The sequence below is a fragment of the Xenopus tropicalis genome, chromosome 5 (assembly GCF_000004195.4).
Source record: "Xenopus tropicalis strain Nigerian chromosome 5, UCB_Xtro_10.0, whole genome shotgun sequence".
NCBI classification, from domain to species: domain Eukaryota; kingdom Metazoa; phylum Chordata; class Amphibia; order Anura; family Pipidae; genus Xenopus; species Xenopus tropicalis.
The window spans coordinates 33,855,374-33,877,406 of record NC_030681.2 but is presented as its reverse complement, the minus strand read 5'-3'; the positions used below and the strand labels follow the sequence as shown (position 1 = coordinate 33,877,406).

General features: G+C 40.4%; 1 protein-coding gene across 1 annotated transcript in view; it reads left to right on the top strand.

Moving 5' to 3' along the window:
* The window catches only part of rel (v-rel avian reticuloendotheliosis viral oncogene homolog), a 37,868-nt gene continuing 15,835 nt past the window's right edge, over positions 1 to 22,033 (top strand). Inside the window, 5 exon segments of the mRNA NM_001102707.1 lie at positions 1 to 402; positions 14,159 to 14,197; positions 15,220 to 15,362; positions 16,616 to 16,764; positions 21,907 to 21,998. Coding sequence (NP_001096177.1) covers positions 396 to 402; positions 14,159 to 14,197; positions 15,220 to 15,362; positions 16,616 to 16,764; positions 21,907 to 21,998 — 430 coding nt within the window. The 5' untranslated portion in view covers positions 1 to 395.

Here is a 22,033-nt window from a genome sequence, read left to right as displayed (position 1 = left end):
CGCAGGGGAATCGCTGGTTTATGAGCGTGTGCTGCTGGAAGTTCGCTGTAGCAAGAGAAGCTCCTCTGCCTCAGCCCTGATATCTGTTCATTGAAGGTGCGCATTTGTAGCTTGGCAGCAGGAGGGCTGCGGGGAATAGAGTGGATACGTTATAGAAGGCACAGGCTGTGGATGCTGAGTTAGGGGGTCGCGTTTCCTGAAAGATGCCCAAGCTGTAAATCCTGACCCTTCTGTGTCTCTGTGACTGTTGCTGGAAGCTGAAGGATACCTGCCGCCCAAGGACACTTTCCCTTTACTTCACTGCCCAGGTTCCGGCTGTCTCTCCCCTCACTGGCTGTCTCTCCCCTCACTGGCTGTCTCTCCCCTCACTGGCTGTCCCTTACACAGAGCACAAGATGACTGGTAAGATTTCATGCCACTGATAGATTTTATGAAGAATTCTTGGGCAGATCTGGGTGAAAATGTAGTTTGGCCGGGGCCCCCTCATTCATAGACCCATAACCTTGTGTAGAGACTATTCAGGATACTGCAGGTCCTGCAGCCCTTTGGCTGTTTTTGACTTGCAACAAGATCCACAACGTCTGGAGGTGCTTCAGGCTGGATATCCCTTATGTGTGTCAACCCAACCCAGTTTTTCCCCATTACTAAAGTGATCTCAATACATAGATTGCAAGCTGCATATTTATATGACAAATGGGATAGCAGGAGAACTAGTTCCACAACAGCTACAGCTGTCTGTCACTGCATGGTGGATTTCAAGGCTTCCTTGGGATATCAAAACTATGGCTGTCAACCTCCCAGTCCTCTGTATCCTCTTAAACTGATATTTGTAGGTCTCCAGACTTCCTCTTTCATGTGTTTATCACCATGCTTATTATAACTTGTACACTTGTTCCTATTGATCAAATGCAAGGGTGTATGCAAAATTCTAAAGCTATTTCCTCTTTGCTCACTGAGCATTACACTGTAACAAGGAAATGCCAGCAGTTGTAGCCACAGTTAAAAGTATATGTACAGGATGTTTTCCCCTAGACTGGCATCTGTATATTGTTTCTTCTACCAACCTACTAGAGCTGACACAAGCAAAGTATCTTATCCGAAAGGGAAAGTTAGAAACCAGACTATTTGCCCTGTCTACATACACCACACACAAGGGCTGTAGGAATGCATTGGGCCAAGCACTGGACCTGTAGGAATATATTGGGTCAAGCACAGGACCTGTAGAAATGCATTGGGCTGATTTACCATATTAAAGGAACAGTTCAGTGTTGGGTAAAATGGATAGACTGCACAAAATAAAAAAATATTTGTAATATAGTTAGGCAAAAACATAATCTACAAAGGCTTGAATGAGCATAATAGCCAGAACACTACTTCCTGCTATCAGTTCTCTAACCTCTTAGTTAGTCAATGACTTTAGGGGGGGGCACATGGGACACAACTGTTCAGTTAGTTTGTGAGCACACAGGTCAGATTCATATGCAAACTAACTGAACAGTTATGGCCCATATGGCCCCCCTCAAGTCACTGATTGGTTCCTGACTGCTAACAGCTTAGAGAGCTGTAATGGAGGAAGTATAGTTCTGGCCATTATGTTAGACATCTGCTCACTCCAGCCTTTATAGATTACATATTTGCCTAACTAACTATATTGAAAACATTTTTATTTTGTCTATTTTACAAATTTTCCATTTTACACTGAACTGCTCCTAGTAGCAAAAGATGGTGGTTGTATAATCTGAAGTAGGACAGCAGCCCTGTTGTACAGCATTCATTAGGGTTTAAATTAAGATTCCCTTCCAGTAGGGCATGCAACTCTTGCCATCACTTCTCAGGGGTTTTCTGGGTGCTGACTGCCCTTAACCTACATTTTCTGCTTGTCTGCAGCATGCTCTTATTTTCCTTGGGTATTGTTGGTTATTACAGGGTGGCAAAGATGCTCCAGTGTAAATACATAGCTCTTCTTATGGTTTTGTGCCCCAGCTCTCCCGGCAGCTAACAGGAAAGGATGCCCCCTAATATTATGAGCCATTCATGAATCAGGGTATTTTCTTTTTACCGAAACAAAAAAAAGTCTCGAAAAGCAAAAAGAAGAAGTTGAGATTCCCCAGTGCGTGTCATGAGAGAGAGAGAGATAGACAGACCACTTCCCTAAATGCTGAAAAAAAAGTAGTGCTATCCAATCAAAAGGTTTGCAGAATATGACATCATGCCAATCAAGTAGATGAACCAGCTCCTTATTGCACAAATATAGCATCGCTACAGGATAAACCCCTTCTTTCACTGAGTGACGTAGTGATAGGAACCCTGATGTTTATTTGTCTAGCCTCAGCATGACTTTATTAGCAAAGCTTGGAGTGGAAATTTAAAACCTTCAGGTACATCCTAGCAGGGAACAGCCCACTCGTATGCGCAGTGTTTATCCACCTGCAGCAGGAGAGCAACAGGTCTGGAGAGTTATATGGGAAGTTATTTCCCTGGGGGGTAAATGGCTTTCATTGAGAAAAATATGTAAACATTTGGGGGAGTATATTAGGTGTTTTGAAACCATGCCAGTTACAAAAAATCAATACCCAGTTTAATGTAATCATCCTACAAAAGAACATTTTACGGTTTCTAAAAAAAAGAAGGGATATTTTAGAGCACCGGAATGCAGTGTTAAATGGGGAACAATCTTGAGCCCCTTCACATGAACAGCCATGTTCATTCATGCACAGTGTATTAAATGGAATTAGGGGACAGCTAATGCCATTATACAAAAAAAGCTTTAAATCATCAATTTTATGACAGTAGGCTGGTGTTTTGCATTCACAGGGGTATAAAACAGACAATTTTATACCCCATAATGTTACTGCCCAAACCAGCAGAAAATAACGAATATGAGATTAACAAAAATATTAATTTGCCTTCATTGGACTGCTTTACCTGAGAATCTGTACTGCAGCCATATTCCATTAAGTTTTAACATTTGCACTTGATATAATGGTAGAATTACCGCCAGATACATTTCCATAGAGATCATTGTAACCATTGTGTATCTCACAGGTGCAGTTTGTTGCTGCATTTATACAGTGACGTTCCCCCTAGAAGTTCCTTTCTGGCTATAGTCTTTCACATCGGGGGCCTAGTCACATAACTAATATTGCTGTGACTTGCTTATTTCTACCGAAAAGCTGGATATTTTGCTACAAAGATAAAAGCAAAACATTGCATCCTGACAGAATTTCAGTAAGCACATATATAAGAACTTTCTCTAAATCTAAGGACAAGCGTAGAAAGCAGGAAATACACTTGTTTTCCCCTTGCATGAAAGAAGAAAACAAATATAGCTATTATATTTTATATCAACTGACTAAAAATAAGACCATTATGAAGGGGAATTATATATGTACCAGTAATCTAATTAACTTCCTAGCAAAAAACAAACATGGAGAAGCTTCAGTTGCCTAGTTTTCCCTGCTTGACTCAAGAAATAACAAAAACTATAGATTTTTTATGATTAAAACAATGTGTGAGTACAACACAAAGTATGATCAGCACAAGCCCTATTCATTGCACTTATGTTAAATAAGGGGGAATACTGCCCCTTTAAATACTGCAGATTATCATCCAGCGAAGGAATAACTTTCTTATTTGTTAGGCTTGCATATATGTATAAATTGATCACTCATTTTTTAGTCTTATGAGATGTTTGGGGAGTTTTCCCCACAACTGTTGTGTAACTTCCTAGATTGTGTTCCTTGCAGTGTGACATCGCATGATAGTAAAGAGGAAATGAATAGCCTGTGTGCTACCCTATTGCTTTACACTCAATTATTCACATTGTATTTATATAGTTTGGGCTATTTGGGCCTCTGTGTACTTGAAATTCCAGGGCCTATTTTAAATCCCAATCCAGACCTGGCTGAACAGTACCATGCTTCCCAGAATGATGTCAAAATCTTAAAAATATTTTCACAGCAGAAAAAGTGTTCTTATAATGGCTCTTTATGGGAAATTTTAACTTTCTTTCTTCCTATAAGAATTTTTTCAAATAATAATACATTGTAGGAAAAAAGATTTTTTCTTTTACTCCAAATGTTACTAAATCTTTCCTAAATGTATTATATATTTTGGTCAGAATGCTGGGGATAGATCTCTGACATTGCGGGGTTTGCCCATTCCTGTCAATTGCATCATAAGTTCTTAGGTAGGGAATGGGATTCTTTCAGCACCACTATACACTGTATACACTGTATTAGTAAAAGATAACTTTGTTCATGGAAATTCCCAGTATGATTCCTGTTTTGCCTGTGGGTACTTTGCTCCTGGACCATTGTGTCCCTTGTAAATTGTATACAAGTCTTCCTTGTTGATGGGTATTAGTTATAGTTCATTGACATTGGGCCTGGCCCAGTTCTAGTGTCTCATTGCACTGGTTTGGGTCATTAGCGGTGTGACAGAGATGCTTTAATATCTATTTTCCAATGGATTTGCTTGCCAAGGGCAGTTTAATCATAAACTCCAAATTATCAGGGGAATCCCAGCATGTTGTCATAGTTTGAAGTTCCTAATTTTCACTTTCATTTTTCAGGCCTGCTCCATATGGAGTTTAGTGAACTTTAAGGGGAAATCCCACATTTTTGTATTCTGTCTATGCTCATCTTCCCTTACATAGAAAATAGCACCATAGCTTAGTTGTAGCTCAGTGTGGGGCTGTCATTTTGATCTGGCCAGCAAAATGAGAATTGATGCCAGTGGTATTAGTAAGAACAGAAATGGCAAAGAGAGGAAAACCAGTGATTTTTATGGAAAAATTTGCAACCTTTCCCATGCCATGCCATTATGTCTTCCCATGTGTGAACATATTGTGTAGAAGCAATACAGACTGGAACTAAAAGTTCTTCCTAAGGCATACAGACCAGAACAACACATGAGCACTGAACAGGGTGCTTCTCTGTGTATGTACCACACAGTAACTTATTTGCAAGCTGCAACCCATTTTTTGGTATCTGATATTTGTCCACAGCAGAGAGATGTAGATTTTTAACCATACCGTATGGGTAAATTTATGATTCTATCTTATTTTAGATTCAAGCCCCTCTTTCTCTTGCAGCATTTCATCATTCCCAAGTGCTTCCCATAGTAAATTATATAAAATGTGTGTTGTAACTGTCTTGCAGATACAATTTCATCCATCTATGGTTTGGGACCACCCTAGGGGGGCCACAGTTTGGGTAGCATTTATTTATGGCTTTGTAAATAGGGATGATGAAGTGTTGTTCTTGCTGGCAGGTTCTATAGTTCAATCAGTAAAGCACCTTGTAAAACCTGACTAAATAGAGCATTCTGCCCCTCCCACTTCTCTTCCATTGGAGAGGCAACTTGACTAGATGCTGAGTCAGCATGACTGCCAAACTGGGTCAGACTTCTCAATTCTTATAGTTCTTTTAGTGATTGGCTGACTGAGTTATTGTACTATTGCTCTAGCAGGGCTATTTTAATAAATGGACAAAAGGGACATTTGTCCAGAGCCTATGAGGAGAGGGGGCCCATCTGGTATAACTTTTATCTGAAGCATACTGCATAGATTCCATACCCCTCATATTAATGAACTGGCATAGTGCTTCAGAATGGTTATTTTAATTTAATTGTTTTTTCCTTGTAGCATCCCCTTTTTCTTATTTATTTGCACTCATGGTTGTTGGTCCAGAGAAGAACAGCTAGGAGTCAGGTCTGGTTCAGTAAGTGCAGACCATTTCTTCACTGCCTGCCTTATTGTACTGAAGTTCACGTTCATGAGGGTTATTCTATCACAATTTTTTGGGGGCAATCTGCCTAGGGTTGCCACCTTTTTTGGCTTGGGAGTCTGACAAGGGGGCGGGTGATATTTCAGGGGTGTGTTTATAACATTAGGGGTGGGGTTATAATGTGGCGATCAGCAATTGGTTGATCGTAATGCCATTAACTTAAGTCAGTTTTCACCCAGACAACCCTTCTGAAAACCAGGTTGCCTGTGTGAAAACCAGATGGGTGGCAATGCTAAATGTGGGCCCATCATTGCAGTCCTTGCCCTGGGCTCATTGGTACATTAAAGTTGCCTTGTACTCTATGTTATATATAAGATCTAGGTTTTGTCCAGGAGAGATAGTGAATTAATGGAACAGGCTGCTGGTTAAAAAACTTAGAAAAAAATATATTTGAGTAAATAAGACAGAATTAGTGTACACAACTAATCACAACAAATGCCAGTACTATACAATACATAGAATGATGCCCCACAGCAAAATTATATTACCCCTCCCTAGTCATTGTTTAGAAACATATATTTACTGCTTATTAGTCAGTGCCACTCTGGGCCCCCCTGGGCAAATGGGGAGTTGCTTTATCTATAGGGAAATACCCCAGCATGTAGTAGCATTAGCAATAAAGCATAGACCAGTCAGTCCAATCATTATATTTTTACCCTCTTAAAGGGGCAGTGTACCACCTGGTTCAACATGAGTGCCATGAATAGGTCATGTGCTGAACATACTTTTTTATTATTGTTTTAATCATATAACATCTATGGTTTTGTTATTTCTTGAACAGAACAAATGAAGAAACTGAAACTACTCCTTGTTTCTTTCCCTCAAAGCAGAAAATTAGATTACCAGTATACAACCCCCTCCCTTCCCCTTTGTAAATATGTTTTTTTTACTATGCAGTGTACTGTGCATTGGTAGTATAATTATCTAACTCAAAAGGACCAAACATAGAGTAGCTTCAGTGTCCCTGTTTAGCTCAAGAAATAACAAAAGCCTGTCAAACTAGAAACCCGTAGCCAGAAATGCCCCTCTGGCTCATTGTTATGCCCCAAACGTTTCAGGCATGACTATGACATCATCAGTTACAAAATAATCTCACTCTTGAACATATATATATCTGATTATGTGGCTCAGTACTTGTAGAAAGTTGTACTGTACCCATTCAGAGCCTAGACTGTATTTTGTCTGAGCTAGTACACAACATGATAAAGGTTTCTAAAAACCCTTGAACACTTGACTATGTATGGGATAGCACAGTGTGCCTACATGTATGCAGTCCCGATCAGGCTACACTTATACCTAAACGCTACACAGAAAAATATGGACAGTGGCGGCTTAGAGGTGTTTTTTTTAAATGTATGTATTTTTGCAAGATATACATTCATGAAAAAAAAATTGTAAATTAAATTGTGACTGAAATCAGTATTTGTCTATAAATTTACCAACAATGTCCTTGTCTGGTAAATCTTAACTTCTTTTTATCATAATCCCCAAGAATCTACTCCACAATCCTCCTTTTGATGTTATCACTCCACCATGTACATTGTGTCCTGCTTCTCCTACATCACTGTTCCACCCCTCCTACAGCAACTGACCACCCCTGGCCAGTATTCTATGATTCAGAAGGTGGCAACCCTATTTATTACTCATACCATTAAAACATTTTATCTGTAGTCAGTTTTCTTTTGGCTAAGATTTCAGTTTCCACAATGCTTTACATCAGGAGTCCCCAACCTTTTTAACGCTTGAGCAACATTTAGGGTTCTGGCACACGGGGAGATTAGTCGCCCGAATCTCCCTGTTCACAGGCGACTAATCTCCCCGAGTTGCCATCAGCTGGCATCCCACCGGCGACAATGTAAGTCGCCGGTGGGATGGCACATGCGGTGGCGCGATTTCGGCAAATCGCCGAAAATGCCTCGTGAGGCAACTTCGGCGATTTGCCGAAATCGCCTGCGCAGCGCGTGCCATCCCACCGGCGACTTGCATTGTCGCTGGTGGGATGGCAATTCGGGGAGATTAGTCGCCCGCGAACAGGAAGATTTGTCACGGGCGACTAATCTCCCCATGTGCCAGAGCCCTTAAATATAAAAAGGTTAGGGAGCAACACAAGCAAGAAAAAAGTTCCTAAAAGGCTGTAATTGGTTATTTTGTAACCCCGATGTGAATTGGCAGGGTACAGGAGGCTTTGTTTGGTAGTACCCATGGTCTTTACACCTCCAAAACTTGCCTTTAAGTTAGAAATTCAAGAATAAAGTCCTGCTTTGAGGCCACTGAGAGCAACATCAAAGGGGTTGGTGAGCAACATGTTGCTCATGAGCCACTGGTTGAGGATCCCTGCCTTACATGTTTTGTGATTAAGGGTAACGGAACATACAAATACTGATTGATTGAGGAGGTACAGAGGGCCCTGCTCAGTGGAGCTTACAATACAAAGTCATTGCAAAAGCTTATTTATTGCATGTTAAAAAGGTGCTGAGAATTACGGGATGGCCGGTGTTATTTTAAACAAATAATTCACATTTTAAAAAATGATTTCCTTTTTTCACTGTAATAATAAAATAGGACTTGTACTTGTTGGTAACTAAGCTGCATGAACTTATATTGGGGGCAAACCTATTGGGTTATTTTATGTTTAAATGAGTTTTTAGTAGACCTAAAGCATGCTGATCTAAATTACAGAATGATTCCTTATTCCGAAAATTCCAGGTCCCAAGCGTTCTGGATAACAGGTCCCAAGCATTCTGGACAAAAAGTCCCACACCTGTACTGTTAAATTATCACAGAGACAAAGCAAGCTCTATTCCAAGATAAAAGGTCATCGATTTTAGCCAAAGGGTATACCTAGTAATTTTGTTTTTGCTTCTCCTTTCATTTTTTATATGCCTTTTTAATATTTGTACCTCCCCAGAATTTAGCCAATATGCTGAATAGTCATTTCTACAGCACCCCAAAGTATATTGAAAGTATTTTAATTTTGCTCTGTTTAGTAATATTACTCATTCCTTTCTGATTTTACTTACAGGATTTTACTCACTATTGGCTTTATATTCATTCTTCAAAAAAAATCACAGATTCCACTAATTTTGATCCCATGCATCTCTCATCTGGTTTTCAGAGTGAATGTCTTAATGCGACCACACTGTACAGCTTAGCCCATCTTACACTTCTCTTGTGTTAACAAAAGCTGGGTCAGAGCTTCCCTAGAAAAGGGGGCCTGCCCGGTGTAAGAGGGGGAGGAAGCAGTCTTACTATCAGTAATAAAGATACAAGGGTGGGAACGCTGTCTATGTCATTTATTTAAAATGCTCTGACAGTTCTGTATTTTATTGGTAACATTATTGTAAACTGCATTTCAAAGAAAGAACTTTCACACTCACATTCATAGTTATTGGTGGCCCAGGGGGCATTTATCCTAACCCTAATCTTTATTAGGATCTTTAGTCTTCATTTTTATTTAACATTTAAAAAGGAGAAACAGGTCACAACTAATATACAGTAAGCGCTGGAATTTGGCTACAGTATTACTGAGGCAGCACAGTTCAGTGATTGATTAGTCAAAACCTTCTGCATTGTGTCCACTTTTGTTTAACTTGTTCATTAATGAATTACTGGAGTGTATTGTAAGTAATGTATCAGTGTTTGCAGAAACTAGGGTTGGCACCTATGCGGTTGTCAAGCAGGCAGCATGGTTTTTGTCCGGCTAAGGACTAAAATTATGGACTAAAATCTGGAAAGGACTTTGAATTGAAAGAAAGTGATCAGCCAATAGCTACTTTCCATGTCATAACCCTGCCCCTGAAACATTGCCCTGATGTCTTTGGTCCTGCCCCCCTGCCCTGACCCCAAGCCTTAAGGGCTCTGGCACACGGGGGAGATTAGTCGCCCGCGATTAACTCCCTGTTCGCGGGCGACTAATCTCCCCGAGTTGCCTACCCCTGCCATCCCACCGGCAAACATGTAAGTCGCCGGCGGGATGGCAGACGCGGCGGCGCGATTTCGCGCAAATCGACGAAAAAGACTCGCGAGGCTTTTTCGGCGATTTCCGCAAATCGCCCCGCCGCGTCTGCCATCCCGCCGGCGACTTACATGTTTGCCGGTGGGATGGCAGGGGTAGGCAACTCGGGGAGATTAGTCGCCCGCGAACAGGGAGTTAATCGCGGGCGACTAATCTCCCCCGTGTGCCAGAGCCCTAAAAGGTTGCAACCCTACACAAACTATGCAGCCCAATTAATTCCATCCAGGATGTGGCATCATTGCAGCAGGATCTTGACAATGGCAATCTGGGCGGCAGATGAGATTCAGTGTCGATAAATGTAATGTCATGAACCTGGAATGTAAAAATATGCAGCCAATTATACACTTAATGGGACTGCACTAGGCAAATCCATAATGGAGAAGGACCTTGGAGTCCTTGTAGATAAAAAACTTGGCTGTAGCAAGCAATGCCAGGCAGCAGCTGCAAGGGCAAACAAGGTTTTGAGCTGTATTAAAAGGGGTATAGATTCACGGGAGGAGGGGGTTATTCTTCCACTTTACAGAGCGCTGGTACCATATAGAATATGCTGTGCAGTATTGGTCTTTAGTGCTCAAACAGGATTTTATTGAATTCTAGTGAGTCCAGAAGGGCAACTAAGCTGGTAAAGGGTATGGAAAGTCTCAGTTATGAAGAAAGACTGACCAGGTTGGAGTTGTTTACACTGCACAATAGGTGATATGATAACTATGTATCAAATTGTAAGGGGATCATATTCTGACTAGAAGAATCCATCAGCTATGATATTGTGGAATTGTCTCCCTGAATAGGTTGTACTATCAGATACATTAGATAGCTTGAATAAGTGGTTAGGTGGCTTATTAGCAAGTGAAACTAAGAGAAATATCTCTTAGTACAAAGTTGATCCAGGGACTGGCCCAATTTCCATCTTGGAGTCAGGAATGATTTTCCCCCTGTGATGTAAGTTGGGCTTCTCCCAAATTGCTAACACTGTGATCGAGGCCATTGTGCATAAAAAAATTGCATTGGCCCAGGGTATTTTATTCTAGGTGCATGTCTAGTACAGGTATGGGACCTGTTATCCAGAATGCTTGGGGCCTGGGGTTTTCTGTATAAGGGATCTTTCTGTAATTTGGAACTTCATACCTTAAGTCTACTAAAAAATAATTAAAACAAAAATTAAGCCCAGTAGGATTGTTTTGCCTCCAATAAGGATTAATATATCTTAGTTGGGATCAAGTACAAGGTTACATTTTATTACAGAGAAAAAGGAAATCATTTTTAAAAATGAGAATTATGTTCTTATAATGGAGTCTATGGGAGATAGCCTTTCTGTAATTCGGAACTTTCCGGATAACGAATCCCATACCTGTGCTTTTTTTTTTTGTTTAGTATATATGGTACCATACCATAGTAATTTTGGAAAAATTACAATACATTAAATATGTCTGCTCAAGCCGACACAGGATTTTCAGGAAATATTGTGCCGCTGCATCCCAGAACAAAAGCTCGAGGCCAGTGCATATTGGCAACCTCTAGTCTTTTAACCCCTAGTTTCCCTTTTAAATCTTTGAAAATCTGAGCAGAGAGCTTGGTATAAACGAGCACTGCTTTTTCCTTGAGCATTATTGTGAAACTATATATAGTGAGCTAGCAGCTGCACCAACTTGTTATGTTTTTGTAAGGTTTCCACTTCCCCCACACACGATACACCGCGCTACGGGGAGAGACTGCTACGTGCTCCACATTACTGAGGCCTACAACTTTTTCCGCTGTGGTGAAGGATTTCTCTTCACTGCACTGAAACAGTTAAACCTGCGCAGGTGGATTTCTGGCCCTGTAGAATGCTGTTATTACTAGTTGGCCCGCATTCCTGGCAAGACTTTTCCCGTAGATGTGCAACGCAATACGCTGGCATGTGGCCACTCTGCCTTCGTGGTAAAGTCAGAAATTCATCTCACTCAAAAGTGGCTTTTTCAGTGAGAAAAGTATTTATCTGGGTCATGGGAAATGAATGCACTTTCGTTAAAGGGAAAGTGTTTGTAAAGATAAGGTGACTCTTGAGGGACAGATCACTTCCAGACCAGCTTGTAGCATCTGAGAGACCTAAAACTGGTGCTTGTCCTGTACAATCTTATTTATTGTCTTATAACATTGCCTTGTATATTGCTGAACTGTTTTTCCACCACAGGTTCTGAAGGGCTAACCTATATATCTAACTTTATCTATCTGACTGTGTTAGTTCCCCCCCCCCCACAGCTTCTTGAGGGCTATTCTACATATCTAACCTTTTTACTGTTAGTTCTCCCGCAGCTTTTGGAGGGTTATTTTCTATATAGTAGTTAAGCACAGTGGGCAACTTGCTTAATTCTTTCCTGCCTTCCATTTTGAATCAGGCGCTGCTGTGTCTATTGACACAGGGGAACCCTGAAGCTACTGCCTCCTCTGAAGCAGGCGCTAGCTCCAGGGTTCCTTTAGTGCCCTGCATCAATAGGCGCAGCATATATGTGCTAAAAGAATAGGTCACACATGTCACTTGCCTCCCAAACAGTGAAAAGGATGTTGGACAGACATCAAAATACTTTGCAGAAATGCACACAATTTACAAGGAGGCACGCGTGCAGTTGCATCCTTTTTAGCCAGTCAGGCACGACTGCGGTAGGCACAGCAGTTGCATCATCAATGACATTGAAATTCTGGGGAGTTGTGGAAAAAAAACATGGCAATTGCACTCAAATTTGCACATTGCACACTGCTTCTAGGTAAATGAATGCCCCCTATTGAGCTTCTGTTGACATTTCTATAGGCCTGAATAGCTAAATCAGAACCACCCCAGCATTAGATATAGACACAATATACTAACCAGCAGGTAAAAGTTACTGTTTAAAAATACATTGTCTAAATTTAGATTACAGATGAAAACATTTTGATCTTTTTTTTTTCCTTGTGATGCCCACCTACACAGCGGCTTAGTCACGAATTGTTGTACCGCATTTCTAATAGAGTTCTGCACAACTGTGTCACTGGCGTGTGAATGAATGCTCACGTTACTTAACTGTACTTCAAAGATCCATTCATACCTCCTGCGCTACTTGTGTTCTGATGGGGGGGGGGGGGTGTTTTTACGCAGAAGCTAACCTCAGATACTGTGCTAATAACAAAAAAGGGAAATAACTTCTTAAATGTATTTTTAGAAAGTAACATGATTATGTGATTACACATCTATTTTACATAAATATGCTGGGGTTGAAAGCTTATTTTTAGTTGCACCACTTAATTTTGCAGAGCTGGGGCAAGGAGATTTGGCACCCAAGGCAGCATGCACACACAATTTCTCTCTCTTTCTCTATCAGGGGGGCAGTTGAATTGATTGGGTGCTGCCAGGACTGTTGGTTCTGACAAATGCCAGAGGAGCTGCTGTAAGATTCCATGTTTGGGCCTCTCTGTTGAAGTGCCAGGGCCTATTCTGGCTCTCAGTCTGGACATAGGTACATCACCTGTGGAACACCAGTGGGATCTTTGAATGCTGAATTATATGACAAAGGTTCCAGTAAGGAACTGAAATGTAGGATCAATAATTCTCACCATTTGCATTTATTAATGCCTCTTTTCTATTTTGTCCAAAGCTCTGGCACCTAGGTATCGCTATCTGTTTATGGTGTGCTCCTCAGTCTGGACTTGTATATTATATAAAGGTGTGCAGCACTGTTGATTGAATGATACTTAATTGGACTTTTATAAACACCAATAAACAATTTATGGAATTGAACCCCCATTTCCAAAAATGGTTGAGCCCTAAGCAGGTGCCACTGCCGCCTTCCCATAGTTCTTGCTTATAAACAGTGTTGGACTGGGACCCCGGGGCCCACCAGAAAACCTTATACCATAGGCCCACTCTCCAAACTATTTTTCCTCCTTTTCTTGCCCAACCTCTTTATCCTCTTTGTCTCTTTTATTTACATACTATTACATACTGTTACATAATATGAATAGTGTCTATTCATCCATCTATTACTCCTCTTTGTGACCATTCTGAAATAGAGAATGACCATGAAGCAGGCCAAATGGTCAGGAGCAGGAGGGCCCACTGACACCTGGGCCCATAGGGAGTTCTCCTGGTATCCTGGTGGGCCAGTCCACTTATACACTTGATTAATAACACAGGCTCCTGCTATTGCTCCTAATCTTTGAGCCTCAGAGGTAAGTGCTATTTTAGTATATTCACTACATACTTACTTTAAAGTGAAGGTAGATTTTCCTTGGCCTTGCCTTTATAAGAATAACACAAATGTATTTTATTGCAAAAAAATTTGAAAGTTATTTAAGACTTTTAGTTGAATTGTTTTAATGTTTTGTTTATTTATTTATTTTGTAGCACAACATTCTCAACATGGCCGTCTCCATACCACTTTTGGTAAGATTCTCAATTTTCTTTTGTTGTTAAAGAGTTGTAAAACTTATAAAACTTAAAAACTTAAAACGTTCCCAGGCCTTAATTTACAAAAAACCGAACTGGTATCCTGGATAACCACTGCTGGGAGCGTCATTATAATTATTATTATTTGTTATTTATATAGCACTGACATATTTACGCTGTGCTTTCCCTGCATCAGTGAAGCTTGCAATCTACTGACACTATTACAGTCACACATGGTAGGGTCAGTTTTATCATGTGCCAATTAACCCCTGTTGTGCCCAGAAATATATATGGGGTTAGGGTGCATGTAGCAATGTTCTTTCTAAAATGTTTTGTGCACTTTTGAAAATCTGTTTGCACAACAGGTTGGATAGGTTCAAGCAAGAAATTAATTTTTTGGGTATAGACTTGGTATACTCCACACTTGTGTGCACTGGTGTCATTACTTGTGTAAGAATGCACACACAAGTATACAGAATAAGGGGATGTTATGCCAGTTCATGTGCTGGGAATTATAAGCACTACTGTTACTATGTATGTATATGCAGTGATCTATTTATCTGCTGTGATAGTAAATATTTTGGAGGCTTAAAGATGGCCATACATTTTCCCAATTAAAGCTGTCAACTCAACACCTGTAGATCAAGTCAGCAGCTAATTGGCCAATATATGGGGCCTACCCAACAACCATACTGACGAATACCTGTCCAAAAAAGAAAATCCTGTTGGACGAGCTGATGTACTGCTATCCAGCTGCTTTTTATCCAGTTTTATCTAGAATGTGGGTAGCCAATTTTCTTGTGTATATGTAGTTTGACAGTATATGCAATGTGGAGGTCACTGGGTTCCACATTACTGTGTGTGTAGTGAAGTTGGCATTTCTATATACCTGTGGTATCTGCAACAAGTAAATTGCGTGCAGGATTATTATATCTGTGTATATTTGCATTCAAATTATTTTATGCTGATCAGAAACAGAAAAATGGCCTAAAACTCACGTTCCAAAATATATCTTTCAGGTTTGAACGAACCCTACATTGAAATATTTGAACAACCCCGACAAAGAGGGATGAGATATAGATACAAATGTGAAGGCCGATGTGCTGGCAGCATACTTGGTGAGACTAGCACTGAGAACAACAGGACATATCCATCTATCAAGGTAATAGTAATGTAATGATCATACTTCTAAATATATGCCAACTACAGAATATATAAATAAAATATACATACGTACATCAGTGGATTTGGAAATAACATAGTCCAACCACAAGGCTGTTCCTTAAAACTCAGCACAGGTCCAACACTCATGCAGAATGTACTTTTTCTTGCACAGCAGAGGAATTGTCACTCCCAGAGTCATTGTAGAGCAGAAAGCACTCTCTGCATGGCTGAGTATTACATCTGCCATGAGCTTAAAGGTGACCTGCTCCTGCAGGCTCTGTGTCAGCAAAGAGACATGAAGAGGATCAGAAGTGAGTGAATATGGCACCTGCAATATCTGCTGTGCTGCACTGCATTTTTATTACAGTTGTTCAAATAGGGGCACTTTTCTATGAAATATACTGTACGGGTGGGAGAGCTAAGGGAGCTGATAGAGGGCAGTTGAGTGGGGCTTTTCTACCAAGGGGGGTCTAGTTTCCTTTTAAAAAAAAATGCAGGACCTAGGGGTATTTATAAGTCAGTAAGAGCCAGAATCACTTTCACAGGGAAGTATATGTCAGTATCACTTAATGCACATGCTAGTATGGACTTTAATTGTGTCTTATAAAGAAACTATCATAAACATCTAAAGGAGAACTGTACCTTTTTTAGCATTTTTGTAGTTGTGTCAGCAAGTTATTGCCTTTTTTTTCTGACCAGCAAATTCTGTGTGCCTCATTCATGCTGGTTTCTCATGCAAAAGTAGGTGGCAGAGCAGTCGAACACCCCAACCACAACACACCAACTCACAGTATGAACTGTGGGCTAAAAGGGAATAGTCTTCCTACAAGGTGCACAACACAAATGTTTCACTCCCTCAGAGATCACACAGGAAGCCACCTGTAGGCAGCCCAATTTCAATAAGGGCAATTATAATAATGGTATCTTGATATCCAATAGTTTGGGTATGCACAGGGCGAATACATACTTTGCACAACTTTATAGGTCATTGATGCCCACCTTATGTGGTGGCACCCCCACAGACCACTTTAAAGGTTAGTGATCATGGAGAAGAGAGAACATATTCTAGCCCCAGTGAGACAACTTACATATAAGGTTACAGTGCATTGGCTAGGGTATGCTCATGGTTCCATGATACCTGTGTACATGATAGCTGGGTAATTTATTTTTTCATATTTTATTACAGCAGGCCATGGTCATTATTGATATTTCATACCCTTTATGGCAATTGTTTATTTATTTTTTTTGTAGATTATGAATTATACTGGAAAAGGGATATTAAGGATCACGCTTGTTACAAAAAATGAACCCTACAAACCTCACCCCCATGACTTGGTTGGCAAAGACTGCCGGGATGGATATTATGAATTAGAATTTGGTTCGGATCGCACAGTTTTATGGTGGGTACAAAACACATACAAATGAATTCTCTGGGATTGCTTGTTTTTCTACATGGTCTTGCCTAATGCAGTTATTTCTGCAATTTAATAATTATGGGGTACTTACCAATACAGGTATGGCATCTGAAAACCTGTTATCCATAAAGCTCCTAATTACTGAAGGGCCATCTCTCATAGATTGCATTTTAATCAAATAATTCTTACTTTTAAAGAAATTTCCCTTTTCTCTTTAATAATAAAACAGTACCTCGTACTTGATGCCAATAAGATAATTAATCCTTATTGGTGACAAAACAGTCCTGTTGGGTTTATTTCATGTTTAAATGTTTTGTACGGAGATCCAAATAACAAAAGGATCCCTTATACAGAAAAACCCAGGTCCCGTGCATTCTGGATAACTGGTCCAATACATGTATTTTGATTAACATAATGGTAACTGCTAGAATAAAGGTAACTCTTGAGTAAATGAAGGCTGCAAAATATAATATACAGAAGGCATGTGATTACACACAGGTGTAATTCTACAGTTAGAAAGTCAATATACTGCCTTGCATGGAAATATTGGGCAGGAGCAGGCACCTGCAGATACAATATTTTGGGTGCCATAGCTACAGGAAGAGTCTTAAGCAACTGTGAAAGAGGGGTGACTGGGACAGTTTTACTGGTGATTCAGCCAGGCATGAAATGCATATTCCTCCACTATGAGATTTGTTTCACTGGTCTAACTTGGATGCTAAGTATACAACCAATGATAAATCGGTTGGCAGCATGTGTCTAAGTCTGAGCAGGCCATATCATAAGGACAAATCTTAACTGGTATATTAATCTAAATATCATTGCAGTCTATTTTTTTTTTTGTCCAACAGGTAAACTAGAAAGGTGCTATTGTATAGAGTGCAAGCTTGACAATTGTAATGTAATCACTGTGGAGACAAAAGGAAGAGACTGTACATGACAGATAAACACCTCAACCACACCACTTAATGCTTTGGTGACTAACACTTATTTCTTCCTTAAGCCTACGTTCAGTTTTTGCTGAATGTATCATGCTGCGCAATGCAAATGTAAATAGCTCGGGCAGTGAAATGTTAGCTTGGTGTGAAGCCAGCTGTGACTCAATGAGGCTTGCTACTTATAGGCTCCTCACATTTTTATTTCCGCCTGTCATTATTCATGGCACATTTTGGGTTAATATTAACATTCTTTCCAGTTTGTAGTAGGGGTGTGGGAGGTGACAAGTTGCCCACAGAACGTGAAGCAGTATCTTTGCGTTCGCATGCATGGCTAGACAGTGTAAAGGATTTGAGAGATTACTGTTTAATTTTGACTTCATGATTACTTTTTTTTTTTTTAAGAATTATTTAGCTTTTAATTTTTTTTAAATACTTTCTGTTTTTATGAAAACAGTGGGCCTGATCTGATATAGAACATGTTTATCAAGCAGTGTTGCTTAAAGAATACAACCCTGCTGCCATCTGTTTCTTAAACTGTCCTAGTGCCTTCATAAGCTTATTCTGGGTCTTTGTGGATGGCAGAGCAACCCAATTCAATGACACACATTAGCACAGAGTAAACATATTAGATCTTCATAGCTCTGTTTAGTGGTTAAAGGATAAGGAAAGTCATTTTGGCATTTTACTGCCAATATATTCACCACATTAGCGCCACCTAGAACAATATATTTATTCTGCAGAAAATACCTGAGTAAAAAGCTTTAGAAGCTTTCTCCGTTTGCTTAAGATAGTGGCTGCCATTTTAAGTGGCTTCCTTCCTGCTGCCTAGCCGTTATAGCTTAGATCATACATTCCTAAGGGAGGGGGGAGGGAGTTCTTAGCATTCTGGTGGGAGGGGGGAGCAGGAAAGGGGAGGGGGGAGCAGGAGAGAGGAGAGAACTGTGCAGACTCTGGCCACAGCAATAAAGAAGTTTATGAGAGAGGAAGTCAGACACTGGAACATCATGTTTACAAAAAAAGAGACAAGAAATCGTGTGTTTCTTTTGATAGAGGACTTTTACATAGTTACATAGGGTTGAAAAAAGACCAGTGTCCATCAAGTTCAACCCATCCAAGTAAACCCAGCACACTTAACCCACACCTACCAATCTAAACACTCACATACATAAACTATAAATACAACCACTAGTACTAACTGTAGATATTAGTATCACAATAGCCTTGGATATTCTGATTGATCAAGAACTCATCCAGGCCCCTCTTAAAGGCATTAACAGAATCTGCCATTACCACATCACTAGGAAGGGCATTCCATAACCTCACTGCCCTCACCGTGAAAAACCACCTACGCTGCTTCAAATGGAAGCTCCTTTCCTCTAATCTAAAGGGGTGACCTCTGGTGCGCTGATTGTTTTTATGGGGAAAAAAGAACATCCCCCAACTGCCTGTAATCCCCTCTAATTTACTTGTACAGCGTAATCATGTCCCCTCGCAAGCGCCTCTTTTCCAGAGAAAACAACCCCAACCTCGACAGTCTAACCTCATAGTTTAAATCTTCCATCCCCTTAACCAGTTTAGTTGCACGTCTCTGCACTCTCTCCAGCTCATTAATATCCTTCTTAAGGACTGGAGCCCAAAACTGCACTGCATACTCAAGGTGAGGCCTTACCAGGGACCTATAAAGGGGCAAAATTATGTTCTCATCCCTTCAGTCAATGCCCTTTTTTATACAAGACAGCACTTTATTTGCTTTAGTAGCCACAGAATGACACTGCCTGGCATTAGACAACTTGTTATCAACAAAAACCCCTAGATCCTTCTCCATTAAGGAAACCCCCAACACACTACCATTCAGTAGATAGTTTGCGTTTATATTATTTCTACCAAAGTGCATAACTTTGCACTTATCAACATTGAACCTCATTTTCCAGTTTGCTGCCCAGTTATCTAATTTTGTCAAATCGCTCTGCAAAGCGGCAGCATCCTGCATGGAACTTATAGTTTTGCACAATTTAGTGTCATCAGCAAAAATAGAAACAGTACTGTCTATGCCCACCTCCAGGTCATTAATAAACAAGTTATTTACATAGACCTTTCTGATAAAGCTTACTTAGTTTTTACCTTTCCTTCTCCTTCAAAGGGGTTGTTCACCTTTACATTAACTTTTAGTATGGTATAGACCAGTGCTGTCCAACTTCTGTTGTACCGAGGGCCGGACTTTTTCCGACCTACGTGGTGGAGGGCCGATAATGGAAGCCAGTTTTGACCACTCCCCTTTTTGAAACCGCACCCACTTGAAACCACACCCATGTTATCACATGACCATACCCATATTAATAGTTGTAGTACAGCAAAAACCTGCCATACTCTGCCTGCCCTACCCTGCCTGTGTGTGCCATACTCTGCCTTCCCTACCCTGCCTGTGTGCCATACTTTCACTGTGTGTGCCATTCTTGGCTGGTTTGTGCCATACTTGGCCTGTGTGTGCCATACTCTGCCTGCCCTAGCCTGCCTGTGTGTGCCATACTCTGCCTTCCCTACCCTGCCTGTGTGTGCCATACTCTGCTTGCCCTATGATGCCTGTGTGTATGGCACACACAGGCAGCCTACAGTGACACAATGCTGGCACTGCTCCTACAGTCTGCACAATAACTATATATTAAAAAACTTTTTAATTGAAGTACCACCTCAGTATATGTTCTTTTTGTAGTGTGCAGGGATTATTTGTGGGTTTCTACTGCTCCTGAGGTGTGAACAAGGGAACAATGGGGGTGATTACAGCCTGAGCCTGAGGTGTGAACACTGCAGGGGGTGAACAATGCAGAGATTAAAAGGTGTGAACAACACAGGGGATTATATATTTAAACAATACAGCCTGATTAGAGCCTGAATCTGAGGTGATAACCATGCAGGGGGGCCCAGTTAATCACAGTACTGATACCATTTAAAGCTTACACAAGAGTAAGCCATCAAAGCAGCCAGACAGGTGGGGGGCCACACAGAGGGGGGTCGCGGGCCGCCAGTTGGACAGCACTGGTATAGACAGTAATAATTCTGAGATTGTTTGCAGTTGGTATTCATTTTTTATTTATTTATTTTAACTTTTTGTTCTGCAACTCTCCAGTTTGGAATTTCAGCAGCTATTCAGCGACTAGGGTCCCCTTTATATTGTAAAGGGTAATCATGTCCCCTTGTATTTTTTCCAGAGAAAGTTATCCCAACATTCCCTCATAGTTTAAATCTTCCATTATTTTTTTTAATAAATTTATGTTGGTTTACAGACAGCAAATGGTACACGGTAAAGCGTGAAGCAATCAGAAACATGTATACTGGCATGTGGATGATTGAACATTACCTTTGTAGATAGAATAGAATCCCCTTTACCAGTTTAGTTGCAGTCTCTGCACTCTCTCCAGCTCATTAATATCCTTCTTAAGGACTGGAGCCCAAAACTGCACTGCATACTCAAGGTGAGGCCTTACCAGGGACCTATAAAGGGGCAAAATTATGTTTTCATCCCTTGAGTTACTGCCCTTTTTATGCAAGAAAGGGCATGAACACATGGGATGAAAAGATAACATAATGCATTTATTGCAACATATTCCATGATGTCTTAGATAGCAAGTATACAAAGTAACTTTTATTATTTCTGTAGCATCAACATATTCTTCAGCACAGAAAAAGTTTTTTCATCATTCACATCAGTCTCCACAGTTGAGCTTACTAATGTTAATGGGGTAACATTAACATAATTATGTTATTTAACATCAATATTTTATTGAGGTAACATATCAGTAAATATGGTTCCTTGCAAATTCCAGCCATTTATAGCTCCAGTGCAATTCACACTAGTCTGTACATCAAACAATCTTACAATTAAAGGGCCAGCCTGGGACAGAGAGTGACTGGGATTCTATACACTCTGTAGTAAATGCTGGCACTTATGCAGTCATGTACTAAACTGAATATAATATTTTGGACATTTATATATTATAAATATACAATGATATGTAAAGTCCATATGTGTAACCTACAAAAGATTTTTCTGGGATGGTTTGGGATCCACTTAAAATTGCTAAATCATGGCAAGAAAAATAGTAGCAATGGTTCAATTCTCCTTCCTCTCCCAAAGCAGATAAAAAAGATGTAATTATTTTGTTGTATAATGACATTTTGGTGGTATTTTTAGTTTTCAGAACTTGGGTATTCAATGCGTTCGTCGAAAAGAAGTCCGAGAGGCAATCCACACCCGAATAATGCGCAAAATGAACCCTTTTGGTGGTAAGTCACCTGCCTGCTGGCAATTCATTGTTGGG